This window comes from Neophocaena asiaeorientalis, unplaced genomic scaffold, assembly GCF_003031525.2.
Source record: "Neophocaena asiaeorientalis asiaeorientalis breed wild unplaced genomic scaffold, Neophocaena_asiaeorientalis_V1.1 scaffold226, whole genome shotgun sequence".
NCBI lineage: Eukaryota > Metazoa > Chordata > Mammalia > Artiodactyla > Phocoenidae > Neophocaena > Neophocaena asiaeorientalis.
Window position 1 is genome coordinate 11,954,113 of NW_020173037.1, and position 27,733 is coordinate 11,981,845.

A 27,733-nucleotide genomic window follows, 5' to 3' on the forward strand; every position below is an offset into this window, starting at 1 on the left:
TATACAGCAATCACAAAATCAGAAAATAATGGATAACAGCCAGTGCTTTAGGGATGGTAGAACATCTATACTACTTTATTGAGCAGTTAAAGCACTTGCTATTTAATTTTTTCTAAATATTTACACTATTACACTTATTTTTACATATTCTTAATAACATTTCCCTCTAAAAAGCAGACTCTCCAGCTCTTGGCACTAATTCTTAAAGTCAAATAAACCTGAAAATACTGACAACCTTTTCAGTCCTTTATTGCTCTACCACAGGCATAAAAGCTCAGGAAGGGACTTGTGCATTCTAAAGAAAAGTATGCAATACCTTAAAATTTTTAAATACTAAGTAATTGATACTCACAAGCAGATAACATCAACTAAAACTTGTTTTTACTAGTTTTCCTTTTCTTTTACAAGAGAATAATCATCGTATTAATATTATACTAAAAAGCATGTAGACTCCATAATTTAAAAAGTTAAATGTCAGATATACAAGTAATGGCATTTTCTCCAATAATTCACAATTTTTACAATTTCTGCTATTTTGGAGCAAACATTAAAATTCTCACAATTTAAGTATCATTAAATATGAATTGAAACACTTAGCATCTCAAAGAATTATTAAGAATGGCAGAACTTACAATTAACTACAAATCTTACATTGGTGATATAGCCCCTTTTGTTATTTCTTAAGTAAACATTCTACTGTGGTATGTTTTCAAGTGAATAGTTCTGGTTTGAAAAATTATATTAAGAGCCTTGAGGTTATGCAATTTTGTTAAATTACATGATAACCTGGAAATGTAGGATATATCTACCCCAACTTACTTTAGAGTATGTATCTCACTACTACTGTTATAAGAGGTAATTTTAAATTCATATTAAGATGAGTGGAGATTAATCTGATTTTGCAAAGGCTTTTATGAAAATCTTAATATGGAAACCTTGTTTTGAGAACCATGAATCTCTCAATATCTGCTCTGCAATATTTTATGTCTGGGCCAATTAAAATTCCTGTTTGAAAAATGAAGACCAAATGGTATTGATATTCTGAAATAAACATTTTATAATATTGTCACTATATTGACCAAAGCTTAATTAAAGACAGAAGTTGTAAGTTTATTTCATACTTAAAGGTTGGTTAGTAGTGAGGTCTAAATTTTTTAGAGAAATGTTCACTAGCAGCCAGTTATTAGTAGGTAGCTACATAAAATAATACTGTTATAAACTTTGCAGTTAGTAGCTAACATGTGATGTCAGTACAATTCTCAGAAACCTGTCATTAGTATGTGAGTTGCTAGTAAGTGATCTTCCCTGAGGTAAGAGACCATATGCAAAAGTTTGCTAATTTCCAATAAAGTTAGATTCTTAAAAATAATGGCAATAAGGACCTGTGTGGCTGGGAATCATAGATGCATTTCAGTTTGTTATCTTAATTGCAAGCAGTAGGCTTGACTGTAAAAACGAAACTAAAAATCATCAGAAGATATAAAGCAAGTTTCACAGTCAATAGCACTTGCTAAATTTCTCAGGTCTTGAGCTTAACATTTTCCAATAAAATACCTGAAATATAGTGAAAGGAGGGGAAATGGGCCTTAGGCTTGCTCTTTAACTAGTTCCTGAGTAACCATTCCCTTGGAGTTCATTATATTCTTGCTCATAATATTTGACAGTGTCTTGTTTTCTTCAGTTTCAACCAGTTTCTCACAACCAGTATTCTAGACACACATCATCTTCAACTCTACCTGGACTTTGGGTCATATAGTCAACCTTGGTATGACTAATTATAAAATGGATTAGTGAAGAAAAAAATTTACAATTATACTTCAATTTCCAGTTCAACACTGCAAATAGAATTTAACTATAGGACTGAATTAGAGTTATGACATTACATGTAGGGCTAAGAAAATATTTCAACTAATTTATGATCCCTAGGTTGGACTCAAAGTTGCGGATGTCCTGGTAGTATTAAAATGGTAGTACTAAAAAAATAATCATTCCTATAATTATGTATTTGATTATGATAACCATATGGAAGGGCAAACGATGATAGTCAAGAACTTAAAGAAATTCTGCTCTAAAACTTTTTTGTGAAGATGATACCTGGCCCACTTCTCAAAAACCATTGCAACCAAATTTCAGTTGATCTAAAATAATTTCAAGAAACCTGACCATTCTCAGAATCGAGCCTTTTATTCTTTATCAAGGGAGAACCCAAACTATTATTATAATGTTCACACCTAACCAGCTTCTAAATAGCACTGCTCTGGCAAGAGAAATTAATAGTGTTGTCAAAGATTAGCCTGCCTTCTAATGTTCACAGGTGCGTTCTAGTTTGACTAAATGCAAAAGTATTTAATAGGGAGATAAAATGTGCATCTGATATTTTTACTTTATGCTATGAAATTATATGTCAGTTATTAACTAAACATACTGAGCCACAGGTGAAGAAAATATTTGTAAAAGGGTGATTATATCATTTACCTGGAAGCAATGCATTCGTTTGTTAACCAGTTTTCCTGTATTTTTTTTTTTTTTTTTTTTAGTTTTCCTGTATTTAAACTAAAAAAAGTATGTGGTGGTGGAGGGGCGGGAGGGTGTTCAGTGGCTGAAAAAACCCAAAAATAATTATAGTGGTTAGTGATATTTGTAATTTTTAATTTAACACACAGAAGTCACCTGTACTAACCAAATGGGAAATATTATTTGGTAGCTGCAGTTCTTTATGCAAAACTAGTACACAATATAAAAGTTCTAAAATTTCCTTGTATTTATAGACATAGAGAGAGGTATCTGAAAGTAAATTTAGAAGAAGAATGGAGAAAATATGGTTTTAAAAATGTGATAATGTGATAAAACTAACCCAAATATGTATCTTGCTCAGATATCACCTGCAAAATATCTAGAGTCCCCATTCTTTCCCTATTCAAAATAAAGTAGTTAACTTAATAAGTGGATTCAGTCAGAGATACTTTCATAGAAAGAAACCAAAAACTCCCTTATTTGGAAACACAAGTTAAAGTTCTGTCTATATTCCTTATGAATCAACAGGTTGACATTTTAAAACACCTGATAATATAATTTCTGATGTACATTTTCTTGAAATGCAAACGGTTCTGCATCTGTTAACACGAGCAAACAGAGAGAGCCAGGCTTTAAATGCTCTAGATAAGAGATTGTATTAACATACATTTTGTCTTTCATCCATTCAAATTCAACTTAATTTCAGTGAACAGAGGAAAAAGATGGATTAACGTGTACATTTCAGAATACAGATTTGCAGAATAGGATAAAATAGTGCAATACCAGTCTCAGGATAAACATTCTTTAAGGAGTAAACGTGAAAGCTGCTTCTTGAGGAAACTGGCACTAAAGATTTGATGAATACACTACTTAAGCAAATGCCTGGTTGATCAGGGTATGACGCAGTCAAATTTGCATCCAAATCCAAGTGAAGCCAACAAATGAAGAAAATCTTATGGATTCTAAGAAAAAAGGGAAACATTTTTGGTTCAAAGGGGCTCAAATACATTTAGCATATACAAGCTTAAATACCATTGATCAAAATTGTCGAACAATGTAACTCATTCATAAAGATAAATTCTTATTTATAAATGCTCTGTGAATCTGACAAACTCTGAAAATTAGAGATTAACTACTGCTACCATTATTTTTATTATTTTCTACCACACATTGCAATCAACTTTTCTGCAAGATTAAAGGACAAAAATTTGGTAGTATTTGACCAGGCCAGGATTCAAAATAATGGTAACATATTATCAACAACAGAGCACACACTTGGCTGTGTTGGCTCAGACAGCAACATTACTGAATCACATTGACTTTATCATTCTAGAATAGTTATCTTCCCCAACCTTGCTCAAATCAGCAAAATGTTATATCATTACACTACATTCTCAAGATAGTTTCACCAAGAATATATATCTCTATGAATGTGTTCATGTTCACAAAAGTGTCAGGATCCCAGTGTCTAATATATCCTTTTATGAATTTCAAGATACAATTTACTTCAGATAACCTTCAAATTTACATAAATCCTTTGACACGCTAATAAATATGTGGAATGGTTACCCTGATGACATCAACATTAGCAAAATCTTATTTCCCCCCAGCCCTAGCCTTTTCAGAAATCAAACATAAGTAGCAAGAGAATTTTCATGTTTTAAACATTAAGACTTTCATGGAATTAAAATTACAGTGAACCACATATATGGAAGAAAGTCATTTCAGCAGATCTAATAACTAATTTATAGGAATTTAGAGCCAGCCTGGGCAGTATATTAAAAGCTATTGCCAATCACACACTTGCTATCATGCACTGAATAACAAGATATAATCTTTGAATTATATACGTACAAGATTTTTAATGACTAATCAAGTTATGTGGCCCAGCCAACAAATATTACATGTTCACAATAAACATTCTGCCTTTATTAGCCTCTAATTAAATCAAGAGTGATCCATTGGCTCAGTTGTGTTTGTCATCTCAGCATCTTGACTATCCATCTCTTCAGGCTCCTCCACGGAATTTCCCTTTTGTGCTTTTGACCTTGTAGCAAATGCTGTTCCCAGTGCCTCTGCCACACAGCCATCAGTTGTTTCCGTGTTCAAATTTTCAGTGCCACCAGTTAGAGAAAAAGATTCAGGTAAGCCAGTCTGAAGACTCCCAGACTTCACAGAAGGACTCACAACTTCGACGTTCCTTTGAGGAAGATCAGACGGTGACTGCTCTGTACTTTGATCCCGCAAGTGCTTGTCCATCGACGCCTGAATAGAAGAAACCATTTCCTGCAATTTTTTTCGCTGGGCCTCAACCATATCAGGATCAAGCTGCCTGCTGTCTCTCATTGTAACTACTCCAGGAGCTATTCGAATAAGCTCACTGTTACTAGGAGCAGCTGTGAATACAGAAGGCTCTGTTTTAATGGAACTACTAAAGTGTGTCCCTGTGGTCTGCTTCCTTACAACTGGAGTTTCCCTAGCTCTTGGCTCAAGGTGTGGGGTACTGGATGCAGTTCCTAGAGAATGCCCTTTTCCCTGAAAGGCAGTCACATTATGAAGCTGCTCCGATTTCTTTTTCACTACTCCACCACTACCTAGTTTTAATAACCCATGTGAGGGACTTGACTCCCTACTCCTTGTCGTAGCCTCTGCTCGAACCTGACTTACAGCCTCTTTGACTAAATCTTCAACATCAGGACCGATGGGGAAATGTCCTGCAGCATCCACACACAACTCCAGCCTATCTTCAGAAGCATTATAGACAAAGGTTTTGCCAGGCAGATGTGGAAAAGTGCAATGCTTGCCATCAGCCATACCTGAAGAGAGGAGAAAGAATTTAACATATTAAAATCTTACTTGAAAGGTGTAGTAGAGACAATTATAATTGAAATAGTAAACTTCCAATAATAATTTACAGGTAACAGCTTTCAAAACAAACTTAATTAGCAAATAATTTATTACACTTATTAATAGAATTTAATGCTATTACAAAAAAAGAAATACCACCATAAACCTTAATGTAGTTTCCCAGGGGATTTGAAAAATATATATCATTAACCTATCACAAGGTTAGGAAAGTTAGGCTTGAAACAAACCTTTTGGTAGGCTTGAAACAAACCTGTTTGTTAGGCTTGAAACAAACAGCTTGCATAAGAAAAACACTAGCAATTGTGTTAGTAAAGCATTTGCTTATAGTAAAGCAATAAGAAAATATACTTTCATTTAGTAAAATTCAAATTATAAACTTTAAAAATACCTATAAGGGCAAAGTGTTGTGTACATATGTTGTGCAGTGTGTTGAATTAAAAATCATAAGTGGGGCTTCCCTGGTGGCGCAGTGGTTGAGAGTCCGCTTGCCGATGCAGCGGAAACGGGTTCGTGCCCCGGCCTGGGAGGATCCCGTGTGCCGCGGAGCGGCTGGGCCCGTGAGTCATGGCCGCTGGGCCTGCGCGCCCGGAGCCTGTGCTCCGCAATAGGAGAAGGTCACAACAGTGAGAGGCCCGCGTACCAGAAAAAAAAAAAAAAAATCATAAGTGATTCTATTAAATTACAGAATACCAGAATAAAAGTTTTCTCTGTGTATATATATGTATTTTTCACAAATATAAGAAGTATGAACTTTCAAAATAAGATACTCCATATTAAATAGGTGTGGAGGCACATTTAGGAAAGCTAGGATTAAGGAAGGCACTGTGACTTAAGTATAACTGGAAGAACTGACATTTAGTTACAAAAGATTAATAACATTGTATTCAATTCAATTCCTTTGAAATAGTTGTACTTCATGTTACAACTCTTATTCCTCTCTGGCAGATCAGAACCACCAAAACAAGAGTGAGTTATGGATGCTCTTCAAATGGCCCAGTGCGATATACTTTCTCACAGTCAATGCAGCAGTAGAGGGTAAGAATTTTAAAGCAGGCTTCCCTTTATTTTCTAGCTGAAGAGTTTGGTCTCACTACATGGTATTTCAAATTTTTATACTTTTTCCAGCCTGGGCATAAAAAAATTGCATGTGTGTTTTAAGCTATCCAATATCTTTACATTTTAAGTATAGACTCCAAATATGCAAAAATAAGGGTTTTCAACTTTTATGAAACCACAGATTTTCTGTTTTAAAAAAATGAACTTTTAATAATATATGGGTATGTTTATGGTAAAATATAAAGGCAAAAGCAAACTAGTTTAAAATGAATGAGACTGTTAGTAAGTACTATAGAAATTCAGAGAGGGGAAGGATGAGTGAACTCTGGAATGCTTTGTGGGCACTTAGGTAGTCTCTCTCCAGTTTTGCAGGTTATTAAGAATAGTCCCTTCCTCTCTGAAAAAAGCTACGGAGTGGTTCTAATGTATCTTACTGTGAATATTCCAAATAATCAGAGAAAAAAACAACTTCAAATGAATAAATACCATATAGTAAGTTCAAATAAACATTCATTTCAGTGATAAGTGAAAATCTAATGAGAATTTCCTCTTGGCACATTTTTGGCAGAGAGAACTGACAAAAATAGATGTACAAAAATTAAAATCAGAGATGTCTAAATAGTACCCTTCAGAGTACAACCCTTAAATCAGTTTACCTTCTACCAATCCCCTACCTCAGAGATCTGTAAACCATAGCTCAGGAAACAAAGGTAGCAAAAAAGAGAATTTTGAATGGTAAGGCCAGGGATGCCCCAAGGAAAAGCTTTTAAACAATCATTTCAATAGATAACAACTATTGAGCCTCACTATATGCCAGGAGCTAAAGTAGACCCTGAAGATTCCAAAATAAAATGTAATTGTTAGGAGATGGAGACGAGCGTCAATAGACAATTATAATGCAATCAGGTAAGTATAACAATGAGTATAGTACTTATTTCAACTAATTATTTGAGGATTATATGAGAACACATGCAAAGCACATACTACAGTGCCTAATATACATCATGCAGTCAATAGTTTTAATTTCTATATTAGATCACAAGGGTTTGTAGTCGTTTCCAGGCTGCTACGGTGATGCTTTCCCTTGGCTATCCCTGGAAAGAATCACGGTCCCACATGTTTATCACAGTATTATTTACAATGAAACACTGGAAACAATCTAAGCTTCAACAAGAAAAGAAGGGTTAAGAAAATTACAGTCTATCACCTGACAGAAGTAATATGCAGCTATTAATACTGATATAAATAAGTAACCTATGATGCCTCATTGATACAGTAAAATATGCATAATACAGGAAAATAGCAGGAAACAAATCTAAGTATTGGAATTACAATCATGACCAAAAAATGCACGTATAAGACAAGTATTTAGCAATTATAGGTGATATTCCCCATTTCTATAGTTTCTAGACTTTTTACATTATTAAAAAACTTTAAAATATATGTTGAAAAATCAATACAAATACTGTTGTGATTAAACAATCATTTAGGTTTTATATAACTTATATAGTCCTTTGAACTTTAAGAATCAAGGTGTATTAAAATTTCGATACCATATATCAACAATTCTATTGCACATATACACCAAAAGACATGTATAATAATATTTATAGCTACATTCTTTCTTACATCAAAAAACTGGAAACTACCTAAAGTGCATCAGAACAATGAATGAATTAATTTAAAAATACCTTTCCAAACATAAAGAATAGGAATATTAAAAGCCTATCTGTTATATTGGGCAATATGTCTGTTCAAATGTAGATATAACCATCCATCTGTTAGGGTGGATTTGAACAAAGTAAGAGAATTATGTTCTTTTCCAATTTTTGGAGGGTATGGGTGTATGTCTGGGGGTGAGGAGGGCTTGTTATGCTTTGATTCTTTGACCACGGGATGATGATAATGATTTGCCACATGAATCTGTCCTAAAAATAGAGGTAACATTTTACCACAAATATCAGATGAAATTATATTTTGAAAGGTAAAATGATTTTCTGATGGCGACCCACTTCAAATGGCTGTGTTACAGTCAAAAATTTTTAAAATAATTCTGCAAATAACAGCTGGGATTCTAATAATAATAACAAACATTAGCTAAGTATTTATTAGGTACCAGGCCCTTTGCTAACTGCTTTATGTGCACGATCTCATTTGACCCTAATAATAACCCCGATATTATCATACCCACTTTACAAATAGAGAAACTGAGACTTAGAAGTCACACAGGAAAAAGGAGAACCAAAATTTAGTATCAGATGTTCCTACTCCAGAGCTCTAAACTCCCTCCTAATAAGAATAAATACCACAGGTAACATTTAAAAAATATAACAGCTCTACTGACATATAATTCACACACAACTCACCCATTTTTAAGTGTACAGTTCAATTTTTTTTAGCATATTCAGAGTTGTGTAGCCATCATCACAATCACTTTTAGAACATTTTCCCAGAAAGAAACCCTGAACCCATTAGCAGTCACTCCCATTTCCTCCCCCATCCCTAGGCAACCACTGATTTACTCTCTCTGTCTCTCTAGGTGTGCCTATTCTGTCATTTATATGACTTTTCATATAAGTAAAATAATACAATATATGGTCTTTTGTTTCTGACTTGTTTCATGTAGCATAAGATTTTCAAGGTTCATCAGTGTGGTCTGTATCAGTACTGCCTTCCCATTCCTTTCTATTGCCAAGTAATATTTCATTGTATGGATATATCACATCTTACTTATCCAGTGTCTAAGTTGATAGACATTTGCATTGTTTCCAGTTCTGATTACTATGAATAATGCTATTATGAACATCTGTGTACAAGTTTTTTGTGGACACGTTTTCACTTCTCTCGGGTATACACCTAAGAGTGAATTGCTGGGTTATATAGTAGCTCCATCTTAAATCTTCTGAGCAACTGCCAGACTTTCTTCCCAAGCGGCTGCACTATTTTACATTCCCACCAGGATTTCCTTGCCCACCATTCTTAATATCTGTCTTTGTGATTATAGCCTTGCTAGTGAGTATGAAGTACTATCTCATTGTGGTTCTGATTTGCATTTCCCTATGGTTAATGATGTTGACCATCAGTTCATGTGCTTATTGGCCATTTATATATTTTCTCTGGATCCTTTGCCCATTTGTAACTGGGTTGTTTGTCTTTTTACTGCTGAGCTCTTTATATTCTAGATGCAAATCTATTATCTGATATATAATATGCAAAATTTTCTCATTCTGTGAGTTGTTATTTCACTTTCATGTTGGTGTCCTTGCAGCACAAAAATTTGTTTTTATTTAGCTACATTTTTTTGCTTGTACTTTTGGTGTCATATCTAAAAAGATTTTGCCTAATGCAAAGTCAAGAAGTTTTATGACTATGTTTTCTTCTAAGAGCTTTCTAGTTTTAGCTCTCATACTCCAGTTTTTTTATACATTCTGAGTTAATTTTGTATTTGGTGGGAAGGAGAGGTCAAACTTCATTCTTGTGCCTGTGGATATCCAGTTGCCCCAGCCCTGTTCACTGATAAAACTATTCTTTCCCGCATTAAATTGTCTTAGCATCACAGCTAACATTTTAAAAATAATTTCAAACCAAAACCAAAAAACTATTTAGAAAATAATCAAGAGCGTCATCCCCACACCACCCACCACAACCCTCCCACACACAAAAACAACTGAGGGAAGTTATGTTCAGTCCTATGAAAGACAGTGCATACTAACCCCAATTACTGGGAGCCCTATCATCAATCATAATTAAGTAATAACTTTTGAAAAACCACTAACTGGGGCTTCTCTGGTGGCACAGTGGTTGAGAATCCGCCTGCCAATGCAGGGGACACGGGTTCGAGCCCTGGTCCAGGAAGATCCCACATACCGCGGAGCAACTAAGCCCGTGTGCCACAACTACTGAGCCTGTGCCCTAGAGCCTGCGAGCCACAACTACTGAGCCCGCGTGCCTAGAGCCCGTGCTCTGCAACGAGAAACCACCGCAATGAGAAGCCTGTGCACCGCGACAAAGAGTTGCCCCCGTTCGCTGCAACTAGAGAAAGCCCGCGCACAGCAACAAAGGCCCAACACAGCCAAAAATTAATTAATTTATTTAAAAAAAAATTAACTGGTATTGATATATTTCCGAAGGTAGAATGAAGTGAAAGATGGAAAGTTATTTTAAAAAAAAAAAAAGATGGAAAGTTAAAAAGAAAGGGATGCAGGGCTTCCCTGGTGGCGCAGTGGTTGAGAGTCCACCTGCCGATGCAGGGGACATGGGCTCGTGCCCCGGTCGGGGAAGATCCCACATGCCGCGGAGTGGCTGGGCCCGTGAGCCATGGCTGCTGAGCCTGCGCGTCCGGAGCCTGTGCTCTGTAATGGAAGAGGCCACAACAGTGAGAGGCCCACGTACCGCAAAAAAAAAAAAAAAAAAAGGGATGCAAAAAAAAAAGGCAGGGGGATGCTCAGAGAGAAATTTATAGCTTTAAATGCTTGTATTAGAAAACAAAAATTTATAATCAATAATCTAGCTTCTACTTAAAGAAACTAGGAAGTGCAAATTAAATCCAAAGGAAGCATAAGGAAGAAAAAGTAAATAGCAGAAGACAAAGAAAATGAAATGAGGAAAACAATGCAGAAAACCTATAAAACCAAAGCTGTTTCTTTGAAAAGATCAATAAAACTGATAAACCATTAGCTGGACTAGTCAGCAAAACAAGAAAGGCACAAATTGCCAATATCAGAAATGACAGAGCTATAGACCTTGAAGATATTAAAAGGACAGTAAGGGAATATTATAAACAACTTTATGCCAATAAAATTGATAACTTAGATGAAATGGACAGATTTCTTGAAAGGCAAAACTAACAAAGCTTATTCAAGAAGAAAGGAATAACCTTAAGAGCAGTCTATTAAAGAAATTAAATTCATAGTTAAAAACCATCCAATAAAGAAAACTCCAAGCACAGATGGCTTCACTGGTGAATTCTACCATTTAAGAAAGAAATAGTATCAAAGCTATTACAAAATCTACCAGAAAACAGAAAAGGAGTGAACACTTCTCAACTCAATTTTCTGAAGCCAACATTACCCTGATTAAACAGTCATTACAAGAAAACTACATATCATTATTATGCCTCATGAATACGGTCACAAAAACATTCAACAAAATATTAGCAAAGGGGCTTCCCTGGTGGCACAGTGGTTAAGAATCTGCCTCTCAAGGCAGGGGACGTGGGTTTGATCCCTGGTCAGGGAACTAGATCCCACATGCACAGCGTAACTAAGAGTTCACATGCCACAACTAAGGAGCCCGTGAGCCGCAACTAAGGAGCCCACCAGCTGCAACTAAAGGAGCCGGCAAGCCACAACTAAGGAGTCCGGGAGCCACAACTAAGGAGTCCACCTGTCACAACTAAGACTTGGCACAGCCAAAAATAAATAAATAAACAAAAAAAAATTTTTTTAATGGATTACAAAAAAAGAAAAGAATCCAGCATGTGACATTGGTTCAACAGTCAAAAATCAATGTAGTTCACACTATCAACAAACTAAAAAGAAAGCCCTTAGAAGATCATTTCAATAGATGTGGGAAAAGAGCACCTGATAATATTCAACATCCATTCACGATACTATAAAACCATCAATAAACTAGGAATAGAAGGGAATGTCCTCAACCTGACAAAGGGCATTTCTGAAAAACCTACAGGTTTGAATGCTTTCCGCCTTAGACCAGGAACAAGGCAAGGATATCCACTCTCACCACTCTATTCAACACTGAATTTATAGCCAGTGCAAAAAAGCAAGAGAGGGCTTCCCTGGTGGCGCAGTGGTTGAGAGTCCGCCTGCCAATGCAGGGGACACGGGTTCGTGCCCCGGTCCGGGAGGATCCCACGTGACGCGGAGCGGCTGGGCCCGTGAGCCATGGCCACTGAGCCTGCGCGTCCGGAGCCTGTGCTCCACAATGGGAGAGGCCACAACAGTGAGAGGCCCGCGTACTGCAAAAATAAAACAAAACAAAACAAAAACAAAACAAAAAAAACTAATACTACCAAGTGCTGGAGGAATACAAAATGGTCCAGCCAATCTGGAAATGGTCTGGAAGTTTCTTATAAAGATGAGCATATACTTACCACATTTCTCAGCAATCCCACTCCTAGGTATTTACCAAAGAAAAGTGAAAACATACGTCCACACAAAGATGTGTACACAAATGTTTATAGTGGCTTTATTCATAGTAGCCAAAAACTAAAAACAAATTAAATGTCCTTCAATTGGTTATGGAATTTTTAAAATGTGATACATACATACAATGGAATAATACTCAGCAATAAAAAACAAATAAACTACATGCAACCAGACGGATGAATCTCAAAAGCACTAGGCTAAAAACTGAAGTTGGCAGAATTTTTCTGTAAAGGGGCAACCTGGTAAATATTTCAGGTTTTGCAGACCATATAGTCTCTGTCACAACTATTCACCTCTGCCACTGCACTGTGAAAGCAGCCACAGACAATATGTAAACACGAGGGTGGTTGTGTTCTGATAAAACTTTATATACAACAGGCAGCGGGCCTGGTATGGCTCACGGGTAGGAGTTTGCCAACCCCTGTGCTCAATCAAAGAAGCCGACACAAAAGGTTAAACGATATGGTCCCATTTATACGGTGATATGAAAAAGGAAAACATATAGAGACAGAAATCAAATCAGTAGTTGCCAGAGCCTAGGGGGAGAGGTAAGGGATTAATTAGAAAGGGGCACAAGGCGACTTTTTTGGAATGGTGGAAATATTCTATATCTTGATTGTGGTAGTGGTTACATGACTGTATATGTTTGTCAAAATTCACATGCCTGTATTCCTAAAAAGGGTGAATTTTACTGTATGCAAATTATGTTTCAATAATCCTATCTTAGGAAGGAAGGGAGGGAGGGAGGGAGGAAGGAAGGAAGCAAGGCAACTGGCTAGCTGGCTATTCTTTGGTCCCCAATTCAATAAATCAAAAGAAAAAACATTTTTTGAGACAATCAAAAATCAAGGAAATTTAAACACTGACTGGATAGTTGGTGATATCTTAAAAATTACTGTTCATATTTTTTAGATGTGATAATGGTATTATGGTTATTTTTTAAAAAGAAAAAAAACAGTGCTTACTTTTAGAAATACATACTGAAGTTCTTACAGATGAAATTATGTCTGAGATTTATTTCAAAACAGTCCATTTGAGATGGGGTAGGTAGAAATGTACTGATAATTACTGAACCTGGGTGGTAAGTAAATAGGGGTTCATTACATTATTCTTGCTACTTTTATGTGTTTCAACATTTCTACAATAGCCAAGTTGGGTTTTGTTTTTTTAAAAAGGAAAAAGAAGTGCATGAGAAAGAAAACAAACAAACAAACATAAAATAGAGATTATGTACTTAATATCTACAGAGGTCAGGTAGGTAAGAAAGTGAGATAAGCCAGAGTGATAAAGTCTGGGGCCAAAATTACTCACATCAAATTTTTGATAAAACACATGGGGTCCAAACATACATACTGGCAACCTCTCTCTTGAAACTGTGAAGATACAGTTATATACTTGCACATATCTTTATAAACAATGTATACCCAATGTAAAAAGAGGTTAAATGTAAAGTGAGCTGTTTCCTAGAATCCAGAAAATACTGAGGTATGTAGTAATCATAGTCAAAACACAACAACAAAAAAACACTGTATTATCTGGTTCTGGGACAGTCACTAGCATTATAAACAAATCAGCCTCTAATTTCACAATTTGTCTTTAGTTGTTAAGGATCATATACATAACTTAAATGAGAAAACAGGAGAAAGAAAGTGATAGGAGATTTTTAGTAATATTATAGCAGAAAACATAGCTGACCATACCAGGATAATAATCCATTTTAACTAGGCAGACTGATAAAGAAAAATATGTACCTAATATTAACACTGGAAATAGTTTCATAAGAATATTATCTGAACTTTCTTAATCTTAGAATAGCTTGAGTGGAGATATTATCTAAGAATAAAATCAGAAAGCAACTATACCCATGGTTTTCTTCATAATATTGTAGAATACGCCACCCTGCTGGAACATGTGAGGAAGCCCCTTTGCATAAGACCATACATCTTCTCCTGTAAAATAAAGATACAGTATTAGCAACTAACAAGAGAGTTCAACCCAGGCTTGCTTTAATATGGATTAGCCTTGAACAGAGATCGCAAGGCAGATCTCCTAAGTGAGTGATGCAGTCTGGTGTAATACAACATATAGGAAGCGATATGCACTGAGGGAACATGACTAGAAAATGCATGGTCCATCTAAGATGGCAGCCATTGCCAAGTGCTGCCATGGAAGAGTAGAGGCCCAATGTTTCAATATCAAATGGCATTTCAAGAGAAGCCAGAAATCCAGGTTTTTAATGTTTAATTCTCCCCCTTTTTTTTTAATGTCTTCTATTTATTTATTTATTTTTGGCTGTGCTGGGTCTTCACTGCTGCGCACAGGCTTTCTCTAGTTGCGGCGAGCAGGGGCTACTCTTCATTGCAGTGCGTGGGCTTCTCATTGCAGTGGCTTCTCTTGTTGCAGAGCATGGGCTCTAGGCACACAGGCTTCAGTAGCTGTGGCACATGGGCTCAGTAGTTGTGGCTCACGGACTCTAAAGCGCAGGCTCAGTAGTTGTGGTGCACAGGCTTAGTTGCTCCGTGGCATGTGGGATCTAACCCGTGTCCCCTGCATTGGCAGGAAGATTCTTAACCACTGCACCACCAGGTAAGTCCCCCCATTTTTAAATGTAGGAACTAATTCAAAAATTTCTTTAGGGGCTTCCATGGTGGCGCAGTGGTTGAGAATCTGCCTGCTAATGCAGGGGACACGGGTTCAAGCCCTGGTCTGGGAGGATCCCACATGCCGTGGAGCAACTGGGCCCGTGAGCCACAACTACTGAGCCTGCACGTCTGGAGCCTGTGCTCCGCAACAAGAGAGGCTGCGATAGTGAGAGGCCCGCGCGCTGTGATGAAGAATGGCTCCCGCTTGCCACAACTAGAGAAAGCTCTCGCACAGAAACAGAGACCCAACACAGCAAAAATAAATTAATTAATTAATAAACTCCTACCCCCAACATCTTTAAAAATATAAAGTGTCTTTAAAGCTGCATGAGTCAATACTGGGCATATTAAACAAAATACATATGAAGATCCAATCCAGTTCAAAGTAAACTAGTATGCAACTGTGGACTAGAACAACAGAAAAGGTTACAGAAAGATACTATGTTTTTAAAGGAGAATATAAAAAATATATTCTATATTTAGGTTAAAACTAATAAAAACAGATGGAAAGGGCTAGGGAGAAAAGTAAATAGGTAGACTGAATATAAGTAATTAATGTATTTTGTTGTTGCAAAGTTGACTTTTTAAAACAGAAATTTAGGGGGGAAATGACCTATTGATGAGATTTAGAATAAACATTAGAAGCCCACAAAATAGCTATAAGCAACCCACTATTTCACAAAAACGTTGTTTTCAAGAACATCCTTTGACAGTGCCTATTATCAATAAGAAGTTTCAAATAAAAAGTTAAGAATGGGGTCTTCCCTGGTGGCGCAGTGGTTGAGAATCCGCCTGCCGATGCAGGGGACACGGGTTTGTGCCCCGGTCTGGGAAGATCCCACATGCCGCGGAGCGGCTGAGCCCGTGAGCCATGGCCACTGAGCCTGTGCGTCCGGAGCCTGTGCTCCGCAACGGGAGAGGCCACAACAGTGAGAGGCCCACGTACCGCAAAAAAAAAAAAAAGAATAAATAAAAGTTAAGAATGATAACCACTGTTCAAGAAGTTAATAAAGAATGGAAGGAACATAAAAGTTACTTTTGGTTTGTGGAATATGGTTATTTTTGTTTCTTTAGACTTTCATTATTTTCTAATCTGATAATGTATATGTACTGCTTTTCTGGTCAGGACTTTTTAAAGTTCATTTTAACAAAGAAAGGTTAACTTTTATCTTTCCTACTAGAGGACTACACTATTGAATCTGAGCTTTGAATGGAGGTTATTGATGAAGTGAATTAATCACTACGTACCTCCAATCTCTCAGAGCTCTAACCCCTTCCCACACTGATAAACAGAAATGTGAATCCACATGGCAGTTGGCTGAAGTTGCTCAGTGTATCAGTTTGAAGTATATAAATTTAAAAAGCCTTGGCACTTAACATTTCAGTTAACTAGAACATGTACTTGCACATGAACACTTCATTCACTAATGATACAGTACTACTAGAATTGCCAATATTTAAGGGTGAATACAGAAATTTAATTAAAAATTTTGAATATTAATAAGAACTCCCGCACACAGAACGTTAATAACTTCTGACAGAAATTCTGACTGCTGAATTTATCATTAAACTTTATTTGGATAAATTACTTCTATGGTGGTAATCTTTCATTTATTTATTATTAATGTTATCTTAAATGTACTTGGTATTTTGTAAAACACTCTAGGATATCATTTATCGAATACTCTAGAATACCAAAACATATCAAAAACTTAGATGGTAGCATTTAATTTTTTTGGTCAAAATCTAAACAGGGGCTTCCCTGGTGGTGCAGTGGTTGAGAGTCCGCCTGCCTATGCAGGGTACCCGGGTTCGTGCCCCGGTCTGGGAAGATCCCACATGCCGCGGAGTGGCTGGGTCCGTGAGCCATGGCCGCTGAGCCTGTGCGTCCAGAGCCTGGGCTCTGCAATGGGAGAGGCCACAACAGTGAGATGCCTGCGTACCGCCAAAAAAAAAAAAAAAAAAAAAAAAAAATCTAAACGGGTGCCAAAATAGTAAACTCCTCAGAACTGAACACCTAAATACTAGTAAGAAAAACGATGTTTCTTAATATTGATACTTTACAAACCCAACTATTCCTTACTTAAGCAGGCAGAATTCTAAAAAGTAATAACTCTATTGAACTGTTTATCAACCTTGTGTTTTCATTATCTACCTAAGAATTATTTTTAGCCATCATCTTTCTAATCTGCCTCAACCATGATATTTGCATACTACACATATACTGTTTATCTGTTTACATACTATATGTATATCTGTACTTTTTTCATTAAATAGAGTAAGATTTATTTTACCCTCCCCCAAGAACCAATTTTCACCCCCTTCAGACCTATATGGCCCCAGTGAGCATGGATACTCTATTGCTTTAAGGGAAGGATAGATACCACCTAAATCTCTATTGTCTACCCAGCTCTGATCAGGCACTTCACATAATTTCGTTTTCTCCTCCTAACTGAGCCCAATTTTACAGAAAAAGAAACAAGCTCAGAGAGTTTAAATAGTTCTCGCTAGATCAAATAGCTAGTAAGCGGCAAAGCCTGGATCTGAATCCTGTATATCGTTCCGCAGCTTATACCTTTTCCACTGATACTAAACCTCTACTAAAGGTCAAATCATGTTACAACAAATTTGGCAGAACTATCCATACCCTCTTCTTATAGAAATCCGTGGCATCAACAACTGGTTGAAGGAAAAACGAGGCAAATTATTCCCTTTGGTATATACACACTCCACTGAAGTCATGTTTGTTGGAAACAGAACCAAGAAAAGGGGTCAGAGATCAGGAAGCAAGGATTGTGACACTGCACAAGTCCCCCATCAGTCACAGATGGCTCTCTGCTACATTTCTCTCCGTTCCTTCTACAACTGACCTGGTTCAGGCCCATCTCCTGCCTGAAGCACTGCCACCGCCTCAAAATTGGTTTTCCCTCTAATCTTACTCTCCTCAAGTCTCTACTCCATATGGCCTTCAGAGTTAAACCTTTAATGGTCCCACCAAACTATATGGTAAGTCCGAGCTCCTTTCTCACGGCATAAAAGGCAGCCTAAGATTCCTTACCCTCGCTCCTATCTCACAGCTCTCTCATCATATCCTAACTTGATTTCTACAAAGCAACACTACCAAATTGCTCCAGTTCCCCAAACACCAGTAATAGCTATGTATTCTTTAAAACTCAATTTAGGTGTCACTTCCTCTAGGATTCTTCTTCAGTGGTGGTTAGGTAGGTACCCTCCTTAATGCTCCCATGCATATGAACACCACAGCCCTGATCACACTGCAGGTTAACTCAGTTTACTTTTCTGTTTCCCCTTCTAGACAAGAAGCTTTTCAGAGTCAGGAAAAGGTCAGTGGCCTATTTCACTTTCTATTCCCGGGCCTGGCACAACGCTGGAGAGATAGTAGCACTCAGAATTCGTGAAATGAATACTAGCATAAATGAGGTTTTTTCTTTTAATAATGCCTGAGAGATGTCCATAAAAAACTTAATTGAAGCAGCACAACGACAACTGCTCTTTAATGTTATATGGATAAAATGTTAACTAATGGTACCATCTGTACCTCTTCATGAATCTAATAAAACAAAATCATAGCAAAAACAAAAGTAAAGGCTTTTAGGTACAAACTTGCAGTTATAAAATAAGTAAGTGACAGGGATGTAATGTACAAGATGGTGACCATACTTAATAATACCATATTTGAAAACTGCTTAAAAAAGGAGGAGGAGGAATAACTCTTCTACCATTTCATTGGAAAACAAATTCTTAGAGAACAGGACTAGTCTGGTAAAGCATCTAACAAATACTATACTAATTCATATTTTTCTGTTAGTCTCCAATTAATTTTGCTTTATAATTCAACTGTTTCTTCATAGTACAACAGTAAAATACTTATACTGAACATACTGCGTATATGTATAAATGTAGAAAAAAGTCTATACCACCACCATAGATAAGCTCTGTTCATACCTCGTCTTCCTTGAATCCTTCCTAATAGTCTTCAGTTCTCTCACCTGAACAGCAGTTATTATATATGGCAGTGATATTATGGATGCTTTTTCTTTTGGTTATCTAATTTTTTTCCTCTTTAATAAGAGGTAATTTTTTTTAAGTATGTTAAAATTAAACATTTTAAAAATATCATTGTTTTTCTAATTTTTACTACTAGTAACAAAATCATGGGTTAAAAGTGAGTTTAAAAGGTCATCGTTCCAATTTTCTAACTTTAGATATTTAAAAAAGCAATTTGAAGTTTCAACAAGTGAGTAAATTTTAAAATCTAACATCTATATGAAATATATTAAAAAAAAAAACAAATAAAAAATATATGAAATACATTATTAAGTTCCCCCCCAAAATACCTAAGTTAATTCTGAACTCACGTTCCTATTACCATAAAATAAACTGACCAAAATGTAAATTTAAAGTAGGAACACGGGGCTGTTTCTACTAGAAGAATCCTAAAGGTATTCATTAGCTGAGAAAAATTGTTGCCATCTCTCCACCCTTCCTGCAGATCCTCCCATCTAAAAATGTATCTACCTTATCAATAGTCAAAACCATTTCTAAGAAAGGCATGCTTGTTTCTCTCCTTATACTCAGTCCCTTAAGTGTCTCTTAGTGTCATCATCAGCCATTAAAAGATATATTTATCTCTCACACACATACACACACACACACACACACAGAGTCTGATTCTCTCTGGGGAGTGCAAATGTTAAAGAGAACTACTATATTCTACTTTATACATACTTGACTTCTTTGAATTTTTAAAAATAATATTATCTTATAATTAAAAAAATGTGAAGGAAAAAGGAAATAGAATTGATGTTTAACTTAATCTTCAAAGTATGATATTATAAAATCACCATTTATCACTTATGTCATAAATGGTGATTTTATAATATCATACTTTGAAGGTACATATTTACTTTAAGATACACCTATATGCATTCTTTTTATTCAACTTTATGACAGCTCCCCCATTAGAAATATGCTGTCTACAAATCAACTGGAAGGGTTACCAGAGTGTATGTTAAGAATAACAGATGCATTAAGTCCTATCTAGATTTGAAACTGTCCTTCACCCAATATTTGAAGAAAAAATTCAAGATGCAATGATATTCAGACCCCAAGTCATCTTAAAAATAAGTGTTTGAATACTACGTGTGATTTTGGAAAAGCCCAAGGCAGTTACAACATCAAGAAGTACTATGAAATTATAAAATATTGTGTAATTTAAAAATGTATACTAAAAACTCATACAGTTCTTTAAGAAAGACAGAAGGTATATAAAAATCACACAAGTTTCTCAACCCCTGAAAGGATGTTAACCTTTGTTAAGTAAAGTGGGGTAAATATCTCACAAATAGCCTAATTCCATTACAGCAACTCTGACAAAGTATGTATAAAACTGACAAACCGTTTTTCACAAATCTGTCTTTATCTCTTGAAAGAGAGAATTAACTAAAAAGTTAGTGGAATACAATATTAATAAAAAAGAAATTAGCCTAGTATTTATGGTGGATGATGTACTACTATCTATCATATCTACCACAAAACAGAATCCACAAAAAACTGGTCTATAAGAAAATTTAATTACATATTTTGCAATGCCAGAGTTAGAGTCACTCACATACTGTATAAATAATGAAGATAACAGTCTGAAAAAACTGTTTAATAATGTCCAAGTGGTCTGGATAAAGCAGGTTAAAATCTGTGAAATATTACAGGTAGAACACTGTTATTTCATTTTAAACTACCATTGTTAGATTCAAAGTGACTAGTTCCATGAACTGAGCAAAAGATTGATGTACTCAGTCTCGTTGATACAAATAATAATAGATATAAATTCTATTTAATAAATATCCTACTTAAAAACAGTAGACAGGCAACACACACGTCCCTGGCTATCAAGAAGTCAGCCTATTTAATGAAGACACACAATCCTATATCTATCTATCTATATATATCCCCCATACTTTTTTTTTTTTTTTTTTTTTTTTGGCAGTATGCAGGCCTCTCACTGTTGTGGCCTCTTCCATTGCGGAGCACAGGCTCCGGACGTGCAGGCTCAGCGGCCGTGGCTCACGGGCCCAGCCACTCTGTGGCATGTGGGATCTTCCCGGACTGGGGCACGAGCCCGTGTCCCCTGCATCGGCAGGCAGACTCTCAACCACTGCACCACCAGGGAAGCCCTCCCCCATACTTTTGTAGCTTTCATCAACAGATCTCCAGCTTCCTTTTCTCTATGTATAAAAATTATAAATGAAAACTATAAAAGTATGGGATGCCCTCAGTTGAGACCCTGCAGGTAAGTTTATGGAGGGCAAGGACCATGTCTCATTCATCTTTGTACCTACAACACAATCTCTAGCTCACAGCAGATGTTCATTTTGCTGACATAATCTGCATTCATTCATTCAACAAGCATGTACTTGGCACCTAATAAGTGCCAGGGCCTGTACTAGGTGATAAAGTATTTATCGGTGAATAAAACAGGCTACTGTCTCTGCCTCTGTAGAGTTTATAATGGGGGAGGCAAATGAGTAAGTAAACCAACAAACAAGATAATGAAAACTTATAACAGGTGCTAGGAAGGAATTGAACAGGGTGCAGTAATAAGAGTGGTTTAGCAAAGGTCTCTCAAACCCTTAGATAAGGTGGTCAGGAGACAACCTCTTTAAGAAAGTGGTATTAAAGCCTTAACCTAAGTGAGAAGGAGGCAGCTATCTGAACAGCAGAAAGCTTAATGAGCTATTTTCTAAACCAACATACCAGCAGCTTAGCTCACATTTGGTAATTCACAAAGTTATTTCTGCACTTCGAAATTTGCAATTTTCTAAATAAACCCTCGTTTTCCATTTTCCAGCCCTCTCCAATCTAAACATCAAGAGTTCCTCAGCACTCTTTACACAGGGTTGTGTGTACTTACTTAGCTAACCCCAAACTGACATTTTTACAAACCTATCACTTTTAATTAAGAACATCTTCCAGGGAATTCCCTGTCAGTTCAGTGGTTAGGACTCTGCACTTCCCCTGCAGGGGGCATGGGTTCAATCTCTGGTTGGGGAACTAGGATCCCACAAGCCAGGGGGCCAAAAAAAATCTTCTATGTAATTCAAATACAGTTATGAGAGAATTAGAGGTAGAAAACTAATGTTTATAGAGGAACTAATACAGGCCAGGCACTGTCTTAGTACTTTAAAGCAGAAAGTCTCTCAAGAACCACCACCATAAAATTAGCAAAACACTCTTTTTATGCTTAAATTCTGTGTCAGAAGTAGAAGTGGGAGACTTAAAGAAATGTGTGGGTTTGTAGGGGCAGCAACATAAATGCTGGAGGTGAAGAGGGAAGAGATCGTAACAAGACGTTATCTTGGTCAACTCATTGCAGTCCACAGTCCAGTATTCAGATATTCAGGTCCAGAAACCTCAATCCAACCTCAAAAGGTGACTAACTGTAAACGAGAATTATATTTTACTAATTTTCATTATGAAACATATTATGCTGGCCAGACTTTTAGACTACTGATCATAATCTCACCCGTGCCAATTTATTAATCTACATGGAGAACACAGCCTTCCAAGTGAATATAATCCTCACCTGCACTCTCACCTGTATTATCAATACTTACATCAGGAAGCTAAATGAGTGATCAGACTAGATGCTTGGTGACTGTGCAATCAGTAAAGGGATTCAGATCTTTGAGCCAGGCCACGGTGAGGACTGATCAAATACTCCTGCCCCTCAATTGAGACTACCTTTCTAGTTACCAGAATTTTCACGAACCCCAGTTGATGTATCTTTTCCCCTTGTATAGCAGTGTATAAACATTGCCAAACTCTGCTTTTCAACTCTTTTTCAGTGTTCAGTGCTGACCATCCATTCCATTTCTGCTGACACAGCCTTTCTTTGGATATGTTAATGTCATCTATTTAATTCAATCAAAAAAAAAAAAACATTTCAAAGTGCCCACTCCCTGCTGGGCACCATACCAGGTGCTGAACATCCAAGGTTATATATGAGCCACATCCTCAAGAGTTCCTAAAAAAAAGAGACCTCTTTTCCTGTTTTGACCTGGGAGATTGTTGGTTTTCTTAAAAGTGCCTTCAGCACATATCTAAGTTTATCCATTCTGTTATTAATGATGTTATTAAATTTTCAGAGTTCTGGGAGTACTTTGCTGTTGCCCTATGTACCAACTACAAGGGGTATCTTGTGGATAGGAGGCAACTGAAGTACTACTGGGGAGTTAAGCAGCTTGCCTGAAATCACTAAATTAACAAGTAGTGGAGCTGGAATTCAAATTCTAGGTCTTTCTCACTCCAAAATTCTCAATCTTTTCCTTTATTCCACGCAGTCTCTAAGAAACTAAAAACTCTTAAGAGATAGAAAAAATGCAAAGTGCCTAGCTAGTACATTTCTTGACATAGCCCCCAATTCAATGACTATGTCTGCCAAAATAAAGTCAGCAATATTAAGTTATACATTTGTATAGGGCTTTTAGATCCCCTATTAACTACTAGGTCCCTAAACTTAACAAGCCAGAAATAAATAATCTTCGTTTTGGAAGGTCAAGGACCAATTCACTGATATTTAGTACTCTTAGAAAACACAATCAAAACCCAGATCACTTTTCCAGTTGAAAGCTCTCATCTCAGCAAAAATAAGACCCCTCTAATATGTAATGTATTTCAATTTTACTTCTATTTCAAGCCTTAATAAAGCATATTAACAGTAATTTAAAAACAAAGATTAGTCAATAAAAATAATGTAAAAAGTACACCATTGGATTATTTCCCAAATCATCTAAAGCTTTAAATCATATATTTGATTGATAATCTATTTTCCTTTAATTTGTGTTGAATTATTAAAAAGAAATGCTTCTTAAGCAACCCTGTTGATATCTACCTCGGTTCCTTATGTTTCTCCTCAGTTATAATAGTTCATTACAATTCATGGCAAAGAGTCACCAAGCAAGGAAATTACTTAAACACAAATCCTAATGTACAAATAAGAAAAATGTGATGAACTGGGAAACGGAGAACAGGAAATGGATGAGAGAAACCATTAGGTGGGAGTACAGTGAGCATATAAACCCAGAAACTGCAATTCATCAAACAGGAAGTCCTGAAATCACATGACACGCAGGAAAATGAAATTTAAAAATAAATGAAAAGGGACAAGGGGGGCAGGCTCAATAGAGCCAAGGGGGAAAAAATGAAAAAGCCTTTAAATGGATCCATGACAAGCCTATTTTTAAAAAAACAATTACAAGAATACGTTATATTTAAATAATCTGGTGACAATTAAGGGACTACTTTCACTTTCTTAGTTACATTTTCCTAATATTTACTCAATAGAAAATCACACTAACATCTATCCACTAACTGTCAAAAAACTAAAGAAAATAATTTTCTTCTAAAATATATAATCAGATAGTTTTTAGGATGACCATTTTTTTCCATGAAGACATCAGAAAAACTCAGCATATTACATTCACAATTAAGAAATACTGTCTGAGTTAAATTGATCTTACCCATTAACGTTGCTAAAAGACACAAGGAGTACATTTCTTTGTCAGCTTGCTCCTGAAGTTCCTTAGATGACAGTTTACCAGTGACAGCACTCTCTTCTTGTTTCACAGTGTGGGCCGAGTGTGTTGCTGCAGACTGACCCCCTTCGGCTTTACTTTTTAGAATCTCTATTGTAATTCTGTCACCATGTTGTAAAGGAACTGGCTCCTTTTCCATTCCTGCCTGGGGTGGCATTAACTCTTTAGGAGGAAAGCCATATCGAATACACTGTAAATATGGAGGAATGTTGAATTCTCTGGCTATGCTTTCCTGAAGTTCAAGAAACGTTGTTGAAGATTTAAGTGTAACCATGGACTGTCGTCCATCATTAGTTGTTATTCGGATCTTCTTCTCCTTAGAAGTGGTTGGTGAATAGGGAGCCTTGGTAGGGGTAGCAGGTGCAGAGGAAGGACCATCACGAACGGTACTGGGAGAAACAGTCCTGGGCTGCCCCTTTTGTTCTTGTTTTAACTTCTCTGTTTTTCGTTTCTGCATTACAGAAGCCTGTTCCGTAATATTCTGTTGAATAGTTCTTTCAGTCTTACTCATATTTAACTCCTCCTTGTGCAAAGTTTTTGTTTTCTGTCCGGTAAGAATAATTTTAGTTGGGAGCTGGGACTCCGACTCTTGTCCTTGTACGTCTCCAACTCTTTGGGCATGAGCACCATCTATATTTACAGGAGTATAATCATCAGGATTCTTTTTGGCAGTCTGATGCAATATAGTGTGGACAACTTTCTGAACCAGGATTTCACTCCCAAATTCACCTGGAAAGTGCTTGGTAACAAGTTTCATGGCAACATCATAAACATTACTATTCAAAGATGCATCACTTTCATACTGGAACCAATATACTGTTTCTCTGACTACTCTTCCACCCCATTCCAAAGTAATAGGAAAAGCTTCTGGTAGATTGTCATACTCTTTACCATCCCAAAAATGTTTGAATCCACAACCACATTTGCCACCAGTGGACCTAGCATTAGTTCTGTCCCCATCCAAATACACAATAGATCCATCTCCTCTGACTCTTCGCACAGATGTGCCATGGCACCAATTACAAGCTGTCAGGTTACTCAATCCGTAGTCTGGTACCAGAACATCTTTCACTGAATCATATGAGCAAACCAAATTGTTCAAGGGAAAGCTATAATTTTTGTCAGGCCTCAGCTGTCCATGAGTACTTTTTGCCAGGTTATACAGTTTCCCTCCCGGAGCCAACCACTCTGGAGGAACATGAAGTTCAGAAAGGGCACCACAGAGCAAACATTTGTGAAGGCGATTATCCATTACTGCTTTTTTAGCAGCTGCTGTGACTTCTTCAGGCTGAACTCCTATCACCCCTGTCCTCCTGTAGAAATACTGATGGACATCAGCCACCAAACTAGGATGGATACCATGTATGTCCATAAAGACTTCTTCCATAGCAGCAACAAGCCTAAGTAAGTATTTATCCTGCAAACTTCTGTCTCCTCCAATAACACAACCACCGTCCTCCTCAAGTTTGATGTACTTCTTAATGAGGTCCTGAGGCACACCCCATGCTTTAGGAAGCAAATTCATAGGCAGTTTGGGCAAAGCAGCCCCTTTTATGCCTACCAAGGGGATATAATGGTTTCTACCAGAGCTACTCCAGGCAATACAGATGGGTTTGTTCAAATGACCATCTCTCCCAGTGCACTTCTCTGCAGGGATGAGCCCTGGCAGAAAGGTGGCTGAATAATCACCAGAGCTTCGCATGCCACTGAGTGAATCTAACAGAATAATAGGGCGATGCAGCACATTGGCAAGGCCAAATATGTGGATGTTCCTCAGGCCCAAGGGAACACCCTCAGGTGGTACAAACAGAGGGTCACACTCATTGATAATGTCCTCCCACTCAGCGGCATCAATGAAGTCATGGAACAGGGCTTGATATCGGGCCAGGTGCTGCTGAAAGTGCTGTTTAAGATTCTCTCTCAAGGCATGCCAGAAGAGCTCCCGGCCTACTAGAGCCCGGGACACAGCATGCACCAGGCAGTGTCCATCCCCGTCCACATGCACTGGAATGAGGCATTCCTGACTCTTATTGGCCCGCTTGATGTCCTCAAGCGTGTCATGCAAATACAGGAGGCTTCCGGAGCGGTCCTTGCCATAGCCCACCGTGTTCACATGCTCTGGTTCGATGAGGAAGGCGCGGTCCCCCAGTAAAGCGCAATCGAACAGCTCGCCCTGGTTCATGTCCCGGAGAAGCTTAGCCCGGCCTGTCTGCTTGTCCATTCCGTAGCGAGCTAAGATGGGCGACAGCAACTTGCAGTGGTAGTTGGAAAGGCCCATCACCTTTACCAATTCCGTGTTCTTCTTGGGTGCCCCTGTCACCCCGAGCAGCGCGTTCCGCAGCAGGTTGTGCAGCACTACGTCCGGGTCGGTCACCTCCTCCACCCCCAGCAGCTGCTGCTGCTCGTGCCGCTGTCCGCACTCGGTACACTCGATGCTGACAGAACCGGAGGCCGGGAAGAACAGACGCGCCTGGCACTTCGGATCCGGGCAGCTCCCGGAGAGGATTCTCCGGTCTCTCCGCTTCGAGAGCACTCCCGGAGCAGCCGCCGCCGTCGCCGCCAGGGACGGCGGAGTCTGCGGAGCCTCTGGGGGAGGAGGTGGCGGCGGCAGCGGAGGCGGCGGCGGCGGCTGAGACATAGCTCTCGGCTCCCGAGTCTCGCTCCGCGTCCCAAGCGACCCTCAAAGGCTCATAGCCAGACCCCCGCCGGCCCGACTCGGTCTAGTCCAGGCCCAGGGCGAATCACTTTCCTTTCCCTACCAGCTCCTCCTCCTCCTAAGCGAAGGCGGAAGCGCCGGACGTTGTTTCCCTTCTTGCTTCTCCACTACCGTAGCCGTTGCCCCGAACGTAACGGCCACCACCCTAGCCCGCAC

The 27,733-nt window shown here is 37.8% G+C and overlaps 1 protein-coding gene across 1 annotated transcript; it reads right to left on the minus strand.

The window, feature by feature from the left end:
• Positions 1 to 228: 228 nt before the first annotated feature.
• Positions 229 to 27,733, minus strand: VCPIP1 (valosin containing protein interacting protein 1). The gene is made up of 3 exons (XM_024742587.1): positions 24,787 to 27,733; positions 14,468 to 14,554; positions 229 to 5,330 (listed from the first exon to the last, which is right to left on the minus strand). The coding sequence occupies exons 1-3, from the start codon at positions 27,497 to 27,499 to the stop codon at positions 4,462 to 4,464; spliced, it is 3,669 nt and encodes a 1,222-aa protein (XP_024598355.1). The 5' UTR covers positions 27,500 to 27,733; the 3' UTR covers positions 229 to 4,461.

Excerpts from the sequence above, each read along its gene's own strand:
- VCPIP1 (XM_024742587.1), bottom strand. The coding sequence starts at position 27,499 with ATGTCTCAGCCGCCGCCGCCGCCTCCGCTGCCGCCGCCACCTCCTCCC. Across the intron at positions 14,555-24,786 it reads TCTTTTAGCAACGTTAATGG|GAGAAGATGTATGGTCTTAT; the intron begins GTAAGATCAATT and ends TTTATTTTACAG. Across the intron at positions 5,331-14,467 it reads TATTATGAAGAAAACCATGG|GTATGGCTGATGGCAAGCAT; the intron begins GTATAGTTGCTT and ends TCCTCTCTTCAG.